This window comes from Alosa alosa, chromosome 16 (assembly GCF_017589495.1).
Source record: "Alosa alosa isolate M-15738 ecotype Scorff River chromosome 16, AALO_Geno_1.1, whole genome shotgun sequence".
NCBI lineage: Eukaryota > Metazoa > Chordata > Actinopteri > Clupeiformes > Clupeidae > Alosa > Alosa alosa.
Window position 1 is genome coordinate 67,199 of NC_063204.1, and position 15,000 is coordinate 82,198.

The 15,000-nt window shown below is 45.9% G+C and overlaps 1 protein-coding gene across 1 annotated transcript in view; it reads left to right on the forward strand.

Moving 5' to 3' along the window:
* cux1b (cut-like homeobox 1b) overlaps positions 1 to 15,000 on the forward strand; it is a 65,359-nt gene that overhangs the window by 25,334 nt on the left and 25,025 nt on the right. Inside the window, 7 exon segments of the mRNA XM_048266910.1 lie at positions 599 to 657; positions 753 to 795; positions 1,014 to 1,110; positions 3,638 to 4,017; positions 4,019 to 4,298; positions 9,163 to 9,258; positions 14,189 to 14,565. Coding sequence (XP_048122867.1) covers positions 599 to 657; positions 753 to 795; positions 1,014 to 1,110; positions 3,638 to 4,017; positions 4,019 to 4,298; positions 9,163 to 9,258; positions 14,189 to 14,565 — 1,332 coding nt within the window.

Consider the following 15,000-nt stretch of genomic DNA (forward strand, 5'->3'; position numbering starts at 1 on the left):
ACAGTAGAAGATAAAGAATATACTAAATATACTAAAATACAAATTATACTAACACTTAATACAATAAATAAAAATATACTAAAATACAAATTATACTAACTAACTAACACTTAATCTAAATCAATTCTAAAACAGTATCCACATAGTGGTGATTAATCAATCAGAGGGCTTTTGCAATGACTGAGCCTGTGATTCTCTGTTACATAGTAAGGTATGGTAAGGTGCTCTAAGGTGCTCTATGTGAATGAGTGTCATGGTGGTAGTGCAATGGTGATAGTGGTCATGGTGATAGTGCAAATGAGTAAGTCAACAGTGCAACAATGCAGAAATAAAAGTAAAGTAAAGTCTATATATCTATATATTTAACTATTTAAGAAAAATGTATAAGTGTGGCCACAGTTCGCTGTGGCATGGAGGGGTTATGCATATGTGCTAATGTGTAATAATGCATGAAACAGTGAGGCATAAAGACAAGTGGTACAAGTGGCTAGTGGACAGACAGTGCCAAACATGGAGGGATGAAGAGGCAGACAGACTATGCAGAGAAGTCTATCTCTCCTCTTCCCTTAAGTGTCCCTTTGTGTCTGTGTGTGTGTAGGAGTTGGAAGAAAAACTTCAGCAGCAGGCGGACTATGAAGAAGTGAAGAAAGAGCTCAGGTACAGCTGTGTGTGTGTGTGTGTGTGTGTGTGTGTGTGTGTGTGTGTGTGACATCATTAACTGTGTATCCCTGTGGTCGTGTCTCCTTCCTCAGCATCCTGAAATCCATGGAGTTCCCAACAGACGGATCTGTGCAGGTAATCACTTGCCGCCACCTACCATTAATTATCTTGATGCCTACAAATAGGCACACACACCTGCATACACACACACACCAACTCTTTCAAACATATAAACCCACTCTCCACCACACACCAATACACTGTTATACTCTTAGTAATGTGAAGTCTTTTTGAATGTGTGTGTGTGTGTGTGTGTGTGTGTGTGTGTGTGTGTGTGTGTGTGTGTGTGTCAGGACTCCTCCAAACCTCTAGAGGTGCTCTTGTTGGAGAAGAACCGCAGTCTCCAGTCTGAGACAGCCTCCCTGCGCATCGCGAACAACGAGCTCAGCGGTAGGTGTGTATGTGTGTGTGTGTGTGTGTGTGTGCGTGCGTGTGTGTGTGTGCCTGTGTGGGTGCTCGTGTGTGTGTGTGTGTGCGTGTGCGTGTGCGGTTTTGGAGTGTAAGTGTCCTCATGTGTAAAGACTCAGAGTGAATGAAGCTGGTTTTATATATAGACTCTTTACCATGCAGACGAGGCAAATCCAGCACACTCTCACACACACACACTGACTCACACACTCCTGTTACTCACCACCACACCTCACACTGTTCAATGCCGGCTCAGAAAGTCGGTGTCCACCAACATAAAGGGAAACGGACAACAAAGTTCCAATTTATAATTTATTAAGATGAAGCAACAATAGTAATACCAACCATGATGTGTCTAGAGGATGAACCCTAACCCATGATGTGTCTAGGGGGAGGATGAGTGGTGGCGTGCGTGTGTGTATGATGTGTCTAGGGAGGTCTAGGGGAGGATGGTGTGTATGATGTGTCTAGGGGAGGATGAGTTGGCGTCATGAGTGTGTATGTGTGCCCTTCAGGGAGGATGAGTGGTGGTGTATGCACTGTGGATGATGTGTGTCTAGGGGGGATGATGAATGTGTTGCATACGATGATGTGTATGATGTGTCTAGGGGGAGGATGAGTGTTGGCGTGCGTGTGTGTATGATGTGTCTAGGGGGAGGATGAGTGGTGGCGCAGTGTGTGTGAGTGAATGTCTAGGGGGGGAGGATGAGACACGGTGGCGGGGAGTGTGTGTATGAGTGCAATGCCAGCATCAGTATGGAAGATGACTACATGGCAGACAAAAGAAGACAGAAAGATGAGAGAGAGAGGAGAGCAAGAGTGAAGTGTCAGTGCAGAGAGAGAGAGAGAGAGAGGAGAGAAAGAGTGAAGTGCCAGTGCAGAGAGAGAAAGAAAGTGAAGTGCCAGTGCAGAGAGAAAGTCAAAATGGTGCCTGCAAGAGAAGAAAGGTGCCTAAAGGGGAGGAGGAGAACTTATATGGCAATACCCTGATGCAGGTGTACACACTTCCTAATCGACCTAATCAGGCCCTACCTGCCCGTGCACTGACAAGGAGAGGCCCGAAGGGGCACAGGGGGTCGTAACACACACACTCACTCACTCACTCACACACACACACACACACTCTCACACACACTCTCACACACACGCACACACATACAGATACAGATTCACACAATAATACAATAACCACACGCCACACACACACACACACACACACAGAGACTGTGTGTTGAAGGGAGAGGCGGTGGCTTTGGTGGGGAGACCCAGACGTTCGCATGTTCGCATTTGTTTCAGTTTTATTACTTTTATTTGTGGTCTTCTTTCTACGTCAACATTGACATCACACACACACAAACACATTTGATATATATATTACACACGAATACATTTATTACTATCGACACACACACACACACACACAGTCTTCTTTACTCTCTGTGTGGGTGTGTTGCGTAGTGTTGAAGAGCAGCTGTGACACATTTAGACACATGAGACATGATCTCATAGGCACACTGCTTACAACCGGAGTCTGTGTGTGTGTGTGTGTGTGTGTGTGTGTCTCTGTGTGTGTGTGTGTGTGTGTGTGAGTGCTTCTGTCGTCCTCGTTATTTCATTTGTTTGGAGACATTACAGGAAGTAATTAGCTTTCTCTCTGTCATCCTTCAACTCTCTGAAACTCATGAGCTTATGGGTGTGTGTGTTTGTGTGTGTGTGTGTTAGGCCAGGGCAGTGTGTGTGTGTGTGTTAGGCCAGGGCAGTGTGTGTGTGGGTGGGTGGGTCTGGGGTCCTGTCCTGTGTGTGTGTGTGTGTGTGTGTGTGTGTGTGTGTGTGGAGTGGGTCTCTGTTGCTTTTGGACGCGTTTGCCCACGGACGCACTGACCACTGTTTGGAGCTGCACCCGCCCCTTTCAGCTGGTCCTTACCAATCACAGGCCTCCTCACTGAGCTGCGGCCAATCACCAACCTCACTACCAACCTGCAACCAGACACAGGCCTCACTACCAATCTCTAACCAATCACAGTCAACTTCAGCCACTCACAGGCCTCGTCACTGAATTGCATCAGATGCCTCACTACTGTATCCAATCAAAGGCCTTAATGAACTGTAACCAGCTATAGACCAATGAGGGACCTGCTGACTGAGCTGAGTGAGCATATCTGCACGATCCACTTACAGTACCTCTAGCTGTATGGAGACACACACACACACACACACATACCCTCTCACAGACTGGACACTCAGAGACCAACACAAGGACCAATTCAAGGAACGCCCCCCCCATGCATGATGGCATCTGGAGGTGTGTGTGTGTGTGTGTGTGTGTGTGTGTGTGTGTCCCTCCAGGCTGGTGCTTACAAGAAAGGTGCAAACCACAAATGCATGGGCAGCGTTTTACCAGCCACAATTCAGATCTCCACTTCTGTGCTTTTGGACACTTTCTGGGCTCCCCATAATGCATTGTGTTCTGGGCTTTCCCATAATGCATTGTGTTTGACCTTTCTTGTAGGGTCAGCGGGACGGAAAGGGAAAGAGGCGGAGCCCCAGCAGACCCCTCCCACTGTCACCAAGCCCCTCCCCCAGTGTGACACGCCTCCTCTTCCCCCCTCCTCCTCCCCCCAGCCTCTACCTCACACACACACACTCACACACACACACACACCTCCTGCTCCTCGCACGGGCGTCGGCCCTCCGCCCCCTCCTGACGCTGACGCTAACGCTAACGGCCCGCTGGACTCAGCGCTGCCCCCGGTGGTCAGCTCCCTCCTGCAGCGGCAGCAGCTGCTCCTCCACTGCCTCTATGGCAGGACGCCGCAGGACTCCCTAGCCCCCGACCCTCTGCCCGAAGCCCCAAGCTCCGCTGACCTGCCCTCTCCCGGGGCGGCGACCCAGAGGGACGCCAGGGAAGAAGCGGCAAGCAGAGGAAGTGGACACGGCGGAGGTGGCTCGGCAGGTCAAGGAGCAGCTGATCAAGCACAACATCGGGCAGCGTGTGTTCGGACACTACGTGCTGGGCCTGTCGCAGGGCTCGGTGAGCGAGATCTTGGCCCGACCCAAGCCCTGGAGCAAGCTGACCGTGCGCGGGAAGGAGCCCTTCGCCAAGATGAAGCACTTCCTGTCTGACCAGCAGAACATCCTCGCCCTGCGAAGCATCCAGGGACGACAGAGAGGTGAGGAGTGTGTGTGTGTGTGTGTGTGTGTGTGTGTGTCCATATGTCTGTCTCTGTCTTAGTGCATGTGTGTGTGTGTGTGTCTATGTTTATGTCTTTGTCTGTGTGTTTGTGTCTGTCCATCTGTCTGTCTGTGTGTGAGTGTGTGTGTGTGTGTGTGTGTCTGTCTGCCTGTCTGTCTGTCTGTCTATGTGTGTATGTATGTATTTTGCTTCTTTATTTAATGATCACCACCACATCCCATCATATCACCTTACTCACACACACACCACCATTCAGTATTTAACACACACAGATGTCATGGAAATCCATTTAAAAAAATGACAAAATTATGCATTTTCTAATTTCACTACGAACACATTCCTTTACCTCTTATCTACCACTCATAGACGTATCTTACTGTAAAACGACCTAGAACTATGATTTTGAAGGCCAAATGTGTAGGCTGCATTAAATTTTGGATAAAAAAGTTGACGTTTTTCTTCCTTGTTCAAGCGCTTGCTGTGTGAGAACAGGAAAGTTTCCGTTTTCTTTGAAAAAGAAGAACGTTTTTATTTTAGCCAAGAGATTTAGGAGAAGAGACAGCCACCTTACATACCTACGCAACAAACCTAAACATACAGTTGTTGCTGACCAGATTCCTAACAGAGATTGCACCCGATTGGTCCGATGGCGGCCTATTTAAAAACAAAAACGTTATTTATAAACGTTAAGCGTTAGGGTATTGATGTCCTTGTCGTCTTCAGAAGTTGATAGAACATTATAGGCTACCTCACAAGTTCTAGTTAACTACAAAGGCCTCACGAGTTTTAGCGCGCGAATGGAATAGGCTACCTCACAGGTACTAGTTAACTACGAAAGCCTCACGAGTTTTACCGCGCGAATGGAATAGGCTACCTCACAGGTTCTAGTTAACTACGAAGACCTCACGAGTTTTACCGCGCGAATGGAATAGGCTACCTCACAGGTTCTAGTTAACTACTTAAGGCCTCAATGGAATAGGCGAAGGTTCTAGTTAATGGAATAGGCTACCTCACAGGTTCTAGTTAAACCACGGCCCTCACTGAAGTTTTAGCTTAATGGAATAGGCTACCCCACAGGTTCTAGTTAAACCCTAGTTTAGCTGGGAACAGGCTACCCCACAGGTTCTAGTTAACTCACGAAGGCCTCACAGTTTTACCAAAATGGAATAGGCTACCCCTCACAAGTTCTAGTTAACTACTAAGAAATAGCCTCCTCACGAGTTTTAGCAAGGCCTCACGAAGTTTTAGCACGAACAGAAGCTGCGCTGTAGTTCGGATCTTTTCGGATTCTGAAGCAATTCAATCTTTGCTACGGATTTCTTTGGAGAACGTACAACAGAGATTGATAGCGACAGCACTGCGGCTATTTTAATTCCAAAGGCCAAGGGAACTTTATCAAGATGCATAGCCTTGTGGTGATTGGTTGAGAGGAAATATACATAATATGCTCGTCTTCACTTCACAAACTTTAAAGCTGATTTTCTCAAAACTGTTTTTTTTTGCTGAGATGAGGATAGCTTTCACATTTTGGCCAATATCTCTGGGTTGGCTAAACGGAATTGAACAAATGACCCCTTGTTTTAAACCCTAAGGACTGTGGATTACAGTATGAATATCCAGTAAACCCATTTTTATGAATATCCAGTAAACCCATTTTTTATTTTTATTTTGTCGAACTGGACTCATTTTAGCCGGGTAGCTTGCCAAATGACTACAATTAGAGTGAAAATGCAGATGTTGATTACACACATATACACACACACACATACACACATACACACACACACACACACACACACACACACACACACACACACACACACACACACACACACACACACACAAATGCGGATGTTGATTACGCAATGCATTACACACACACACACACACACACACACACACACACACACACACACACACACACACACACAAATGCAGATGATGATTACTTCATACTAGCCTAGCCACTGTAGCACACACTGTCCAGCACACACACACACACACACACACACACACACACAAACACACAAATTGTTGATTAATGATCCTAGCCACTGTGCAATACACTGTCCAGCACACACAATCATCTACACACACATAGATGTTGATTACTTCATACTAGCCTAGGTACTGTAGCACACACTGCCCAACACACACACACACACAAAATTTTTTGAACATGATCAGCATCTGTGTTTGATACACAATCATCTACCAACATACTCATCTACCAACACACTCATCTACACAACATTGCTTCTCGGTGGAGCTCATTTTGTTCCCTACGCACGCACGCACGCACGCACGCACACACACACACTCAACCCCAGTATGGAGTGGTATTGGATATACATATTGAACTTACCTTGCCCCCCCTCCTCCCTCCCTCTCTCCACCCCTCTCTCCCCCTCCCTCTCTTTCTCCCTCCCTCTCTATCCCTCTCTCTCCCTTTCAATTCAATTCAATTCAAATGGTGCTTTATTGGCATAACAAATATGACACTTGTATTGCCAAAGCAATTGTTACATAAAAGTACAGTATCAGGATCTAAGCAATTATACAGGTACAAGGGATAGGGGTACATGGACAAAGTGTAAAGAACATATATATTTTTTTTTTGTCTGTGTCTGAGTACAACATATTGAGTTCAAGTTCTGAGTGACTCAACATAGGCAACAAACTTACAGACATACAATACATCAGGGCACAAATCTAAAAGTGGACTGAGTAGAAACTTCAAGAGTATGGTACAGTATATACAACATGAGGGGACTGTGTTGAGTTAGTGTATGTGGCTGTGGCTGTGAGAGGGGGTGCGGTGTGTGTGTGTGTGTGTGTGTGTCTGTGTGTGTCACATGTACATGCATACAAAAATCACTCAGTGTCTCTCAGCTGGTGACAGGCAAGGACATATTGGGCAGCAGTAATACTGCTGTCTGTGTCTTCTCCCCCATAAGTACAGTATTTTATTCGGGTTTGGTAGGTCATAGAAATTAGGGTTTTTTCTTTCATTTTTTTGGGAAGTATTTATTGCTTGAATTGATTCAAATTTTGGGCATTCAGTTAAAAAGTGTAATTCAGTTTCAACAACATCATCTCTGCACTGCTGGCGTAGGCGGCTCGTCTTTTGGAAGCCATGTCTTTTGTGTCTTCCTGTTTCTATGGCTAAACGGTGTTCACTGAGTCTGTATTTCAAGTTAGTGTGCATCTCAAATTTGTCTCTTTTATTTTTTGTTAGGTAATGTGCAAGTGTATATTTCCTGTTTAGGGTCAGATAGCATTGCATTTTGCTTTGGGATTGTGTTTTTAGATTGCCAATATTAGGCCATAAATGTCTTTTAGGTTTTGGGGGTTTGGTTAATCCAAACATTTTGTGAGGATGTGGGCCACCATTTTTGGCCTTTAAAGTGTTGGATGTCTCTGGAGGAGGGTGACTGAAGACCAGGTTGGTAGGGGAGTTATCTTTGCTCAACTCTTGGTGTTTCAAGGGCTTTATAGTGGAATGAGTTTGGGTCACTCAGACTTACATGTTTTATGAACTTGTTTGCCCTTTTCTGAATTTTTATCAGCAGAGGGTATTGGCCTAGTTCTGCCCTACATGCGTTATTAGTTGTGTGCCGGTGGACTTTTAGAATGGCTTTACAAAATTCAGTATGCAGGATCTCAACTGGGTGTTTTTCCCATTTATCTAGGTCCTGATTTCCAAGTGGGCCCCACACTTCACTGCCATAAAGGGCAATTGGTTCTATTACTGATGAGAACAGTTTTAGCCAGATTGGGATTGGGATGGGATTGGGATTGGGATTGGGATGGGGATTGGGATTGGGATTGGGATTTGGAAGGGAATTGGATTGGGATTGGGGATGGGGATTGGGATGGGGATTGGGATGGGATTGGGATTGGGATGGGGATTGGGATTGGGATTGGGATTTGGAAGGGAATTGGATTTGGATTGGGATTGGGATGGGATTGGGATGGGGATGGGGATGGGGATTGGGATGGGATTGGGATGGGATTGGGGATGGGGATGGGGATGGGGATGGGATTTGGATTTGGATTTGGATTGGGATTGGGATGGGATGGGGATGGGGATGGGGATTGGGATGGGGATTTGGTTTTAAGGAATTGGATTTGATTGGGATTGGGATGGGATTGGGATGGGGATGGGGATTGGGGATAAGGGGATGGGGATGGTTCGATTGGGGATTCTTTCTGGGATTGGGGATTGGGATGTCTTCTTGGAAGGAATTTCTCTTCTTTTCTCTTTTCTTCTTTTCTCCTTTCTCTCACTCTCCCTCCCTCTCTCTCTCTCCCTCTCTCTCCCTCTCTCTCTCTCTCTCTTTCTCTTTTTTTTTTTTCAATTTCAATGGAGCTTTATTGGCATTACTCAATGGAAGCAGTGTTATAAAACAAACATATAATAAAACAACACAGATACAATATCTGTTTAAAAATACAAAATAAAATAATAACAACTCTCTCTCTCCCCTCTCTCTCTCCCTCTCTCTCCCCCTCTCTCTCTCTCTCCCCCCCCCCTCTCTCTCTCTCTCCCCCCCCCCCCCTCTCTCTCTCCTCTCTCTCTCTCTCCTCTCCCCCCCTCTCTCTCTCTCTCTCTCTCCTCTCTCTCTCCCCCTCTCTCTCTCCCTCTCTCTCTCTCCCCCTCTCTCTCTCTCTCTCTCTCTCTCCCTCTCTCTCCCTCCCCCACTCCTCTCTCCCCCCTCTCTCCCCTCTCTCTCTCCCCCTCTCTCTCTCTCTCTCTCTCTCTCCCTCTCTCTCCTCTCTCTCTCTCTCTCTCTCTCTATCCCTCTCCCTCTGTAGGGAGCATCCTCTCTCTATCCCAGAACTCCAGAGGATCACTACTCATCAGTCTCCAGAGATGAGGGCCATCAGGTCCATACTGGAGCAGGCCAAGAGAGAACTGCAGGTGCAAAGAGCAGGTGAGACACACACACACACACACATAGTCTCATACTCACTCTCACACACACTCACACACAGAGTCTCATACACACACACACATGTTGTGACACTCCACTCTCTCCCTCTCATACTCAAACGCACACACACACACACACACACACACATGTTGTGACACTCCACTCTCTCACTCTCACACACACACACACACACACATACATACATACACACACACACACACACACATGTTGTGACACTCCACTCTCTCACACACACACACACACACATATGTTGTGACACTCCACTCTCTCACACACACACACACATAGAGTCTCATACTCACTCTCTCACACACACACACACACAAACACACACATGTTGAGACATTCCACTCTCTCTCTCACACACACACACACACATGTTGTGACACTCTCTCTCACTCACACACACACACACACACACACACACACACCTTTTTTCTCCATGCCTATGTCCATGAGCACACAAACCACATTATTGTCTTTTCTTCTCCAAAGCTGCATGTCAGGATCTGTAGGGCTTGTCCCCTTCAGGCTCAGCTTGGGCCAGGGCTTGTTGTGACACTCCACTCTCTCACACACACACACACACACACACACACACACACACACACACACACACACGTTGTGACACTCCACTCTCTCACACACACACATACACACACACACACACACACACACACACACACACACACACACACACGCGCGTTGTTGTCCACATTGTGCTGATTTCGGTGAGCCAAAGCTGCATGCGGGCGAAGGGCGTTGTGACCTCCACTCACACACACACACACATGTTGTGACACTCCACTCTCTCACACACACACACACACACACACACACACACACACACACACACACACACACACACACACACACACACACACATGTTGTGACACTCCACTCTCTCTCACACACACACACACACACATGTTGTGACACTCCACTCTCTCACACACACACACACACACACACACATACACACACACACACACACACACATACACACACACACACACACACACATACACACATACACATACACACGCGCGCATCTTGTGACACTCCACTGCCTCTCACACACACACACACATACACACACACACACACACCCACACACATGTTGTGACTAGTGTTAACGGTGATTATTATCGATCTAAAAAGGTATCCGCGATGCCTTCACGCCAAAAGCGATCACGATTTCCGGCGTTTTTTAGAATCAATGCTTTATTAAAATTAACATTCTGTGTCTCAAAAGTGAACTGCCCTCCCTCCTCTGCTGCTCTCACTGCTCCTTGCACGCATCCTCCAGGCAAGTGGGCGTGTCAAACAGGCAGCTCTGAGTGAGTGAGTGCGCGGCCAACGTCAACATACAGTAGTTCTTTGCCGACCGCCCTCGGCCTTGTGGATAAAACAAAGGTGAAGTGAAATCTGCAACTATTTCGGATACGCCAGCGAATAGTGAAGGCAAGCCATCAGGGTACACAGCAGCGGTGGTGGTGAGTACACAAAATCCTGTACTTGAGTGAGAGAGTAGAGACCACACATGGTCAAATGTTACTCCAGTAAGAATAAAAGTCCTCCTTTTTACATTTCCCTTGAGTGGAAGTACAAAGTACTTGCCTTCAAATGTACTTAAGTGCTCGAAAGTAAAAGTCTTGAAATGTGTTATGACTAATACAGTTGCATTTACTATTGTTGGAAATGATTCGGCACAGACATAGGCATTCATTAAGCCTTTCTCACTCCATTCAAGGACAAAAATCAGCTAATAATTGTTGTATGTAGAAAGAACTAAAAACAAGCTAATGTGATATCTTATCTTACATATTTCCATACATTTTCTTTGTTGGTCTTTTAATTTCAGACAAATCAGATATTTCCTTTTGTGTTGATAGTGTCAGATTGTCTGTCATTGTCTATCATTTGCTCGATGGCGTCAGAGGCCAGTTATGTTAACATCATTATTGTGAAAAGGTCAACAAGGTACAAAATAGTGGATAATAAATAGGTTAGTAACACCATTTTCTGCAAAAGCTCAGCTCGCTTAATAGAAAATATATACATGTAACATATGTATTTGGACAGTCTTTTTTCTCCAAAAGGAACTCAGTTGTATCAGCTGTCACAAAATGTAGTGGAGTAAAAAGTAAGATATTTAGCCTCAAATGTACTGAGTAAAAGTGTGCTTAATAAAATTGAAATACTGAAGTAAAGTACAGACATGAAAAAGCTTACCTATACAGTAATTGAGTAAATGTACTCAAGTAATGTCCACCACTGGTACACACAGAGGCCCGCTTTGCATGTTTCCAATGTCATTTAAAGCAGTAGGCTACGATGGAACTTGGCTAAACACCTCGCAGATATTATCCCAACATTTTAACAGGTTAACTAATATGCTATAGAAAACACGACTACATGGTTAGGTGCCAAGTCTTTCTTCTGTTTTAGTCTAGCTTCAAGTAAACGAGTATGGTTCTCTGGGATAGCGAACCTTCCTTCATCAATGAATTTTGACGAGACATAACGAGTTGTAATCATAGGGTGCTAACGTGATGAAAGCGCAATGTTCACGCCCAGAGGACTGCACACAGACATATTGCAACAGTAATGGTGTAGGCCTATCTGACTTAAGACCTGAGTGGTTGAACGCCGTACTCTGTACACTGGGCTTAAAGAAGACTATCCTCACATTTTCCTTTGCAACTGTCAAAGAAATCCCATGAACACAGGAAGGCCTAGGGAAGTTTACATTGTACATCAGATGGCCTAAAGATTAGTCTCTGCATAGCATTCAGTGATTTGCATGCAATTTCAACACTGATCTTGATCTAGCCTAGTTTGACTATTTAAAGCTACTATTGGCAAAACACAACACAATGTAAATTAACCATAACTATAAATCACGCCTGAAAGGCCTAAAAGGATTCTGGTAACTGTCTCACTAAATTGCATTATCCACACTCAATTCTCACTGGTATCTGCTAGACAACAAGTACCAAAACATGATTAGTTCATAGATTTCACATGTAAAATTCATTTTATACAACCCCACCCCTTCTTGCTTGTTCATAACGGAGAAATTTGACCAGGTGCATGTGTGCGCAGAAGGTTTAGTGTGTGTGTGTGTGTGTGTGTGTGTGTGTGTAGTGTGTGTGTGTGTGTAGCTGTGTGTATGTGCTGCTTGTGCTCTGTCATGATGTGTTTTTGCATGTGCATGCATGCTGTTATTATTATAACCATTGTGTGAGCATGTGTCATACGATGATTACTGTAATGTATAAAAGGCAGTGGTCTGTTTGATGCAATACGTGTGCAATGGAACGGGCTAACATGACCCCTGGAGGCAACATACGGAAAAAAATTGTCATCCTAGGCCCTACGGTTCTCAAGATATTCATAGAAAATCAGGTTCGCCCTACCCTCCTTCGGGGGTCCAGTACAGCGGGATACAGATCAAAACGAAAACCGATGGTTCCATGCTATCCATGGGTTACATGCCCACCAAGTTTCGCTCACACCGGCCCTTTCAGTGTCCCGGAACTTTGGACGGAAATTTGGACATGCTAAAAAAAAAATAAAAAATCTGACTAAACTTATATGAGACTGCTTTGCTGTGCGGTCATAATTATGTAGGAAGTATAGAACCCAGAATTGACTCTGGACACTACAAAAGTGCACTAAATTCAACACAAATGACCAATACACTTGAGGAGGTATGAGTCCTTGTTTTCCAGATATCTTAGGATTTATTTTTTCTTAACATTGCATACATTTATACAGTGCAAGCACGACTCTTTAACTTTTAACCCCTAATGGATGGGTTGGTTGTAAACCGAATTGCCCTCGGGACCAATAAAGATATCTGAACTGAACTGAACTGGAACATTTCGCCGTAGTACCGTTCAGCATCGGCATCGTGATATTTATGGCACGACATCAAAGTCATAATTTTTGGTATCGTGACAACACTAGTTGTGACACTCCACACTCTCACACACACACACACACACACACACACATGTTGTGACTCACTCCACTCTCTCTCTCTCACACACACATACACACACACACACACACACGTTGTGACTCACTCCACTCTCTCTCTCACACACACACACACACACACACACACACAAACACACACACATGTTGAGACACTCCACTCTCTCTCTCTCACACACACACACACACACACACACACACACACACATGTTATGACACTACCTCTAACACACACACACACACATGTTGTGACACTCCACTCTCTCACACACACACACATACACACACACACACACACACACACACATGTTGTGACTCTCCACTGTCTCACACACACACACACACACACACACACACACACACACACATGTTGTGACACTCCACTCTCTCACACACGCACACATGTTGTGACACTCCACTGTCTCTCACACACACACACACACACACACACATGTTGTAACACTCCACTCTCTCTCTCACACACACACACACACACATGTTAGGAGACCACCCCTCTCACACACACACACACATGTTATGACACTCCACTCTCTACACACACACACACACACATGTTGTAACACTCCACCTCTCTCTCACACACACACACACACACATGTTGTGACACTCCACTCTCTCACACACACACACATGTTGTGACACTCCACTCTCTCACACACACACACATACACACACACACACACACGCACACACATGCTAGACACCCACCTCTCCCCACACACACACACACACACACACACACACAGACACCCACCCCCCCCCACACACACACACATACACACACACACACACACACACACACACAATAATACGCACACACACACACACACACATGTTAGACACTCCACCTCTCTCCCTCAGACCCAGTGCCTCCCCAGGGTAGAGGGGCGGTCAGGGGGCGCAGTCAGGGGCGGAGCCACGAGGCGATCTGCCTGGATCCTGGAACAGGCACGAAGGGAGATGGAGGCACAGCAGGTTGCCATGGAGCCCCACCTTAAGACCGCCTCCTGCTCCTCTGGCTCCGCCTCCTCGTCGTCTCAGGGGGATGTTCTTCTCAGCACGCCTCTCCCCGCCTACAACCCTCTCGCGCTGTCACTCAAGAAGACCCTTCCTCTCTCCGGCTCCACCCCCTCCTCTCCTGGCCAATCACAGCTCAACATTAAGAGGGAGAAAGGCGGGGACCCGCATGAGGCCGCCTCCCTCAACCCACGACCACACCCAGGGGCGGAGGCTACAGAGGCTCAGCAGAGGACCAATAGTGTGTGCAATGAAGTGCTAACAGAAATAGCCTAGTCCATTAACTATGTAACAGTGTTGTAGATTATAGCTTATACCATGGTCTAGGTTGAAAAGGGTGTTAAAAGTGATATACTACACCTATGAAGTAGATCTGGTAAATAAAAGCTTGCCGCTCCATATCAATGCTTATGAATGGTAACTATAACAACGATAGTAGGATCACGGAGTTTGGAGGCAGGCTTCGCAACAATGGAATCAACTGCTAACAAGCCGGAAAAACAAACCATTTCAGCTCTAAAACTCATTTAGCTAATACTGATTTTATGGGGTGTGTGTATCATAGGTGTGTGTAAAATCGTGTGTGTGTGTGAGTGGTCTCAGGTGGTAGAGACCAGGTGTGTGTATAACTGTAGGTGGTGTGAGGGGAGGGGAGCACCGCAGTGTGTGTGTGCAGGG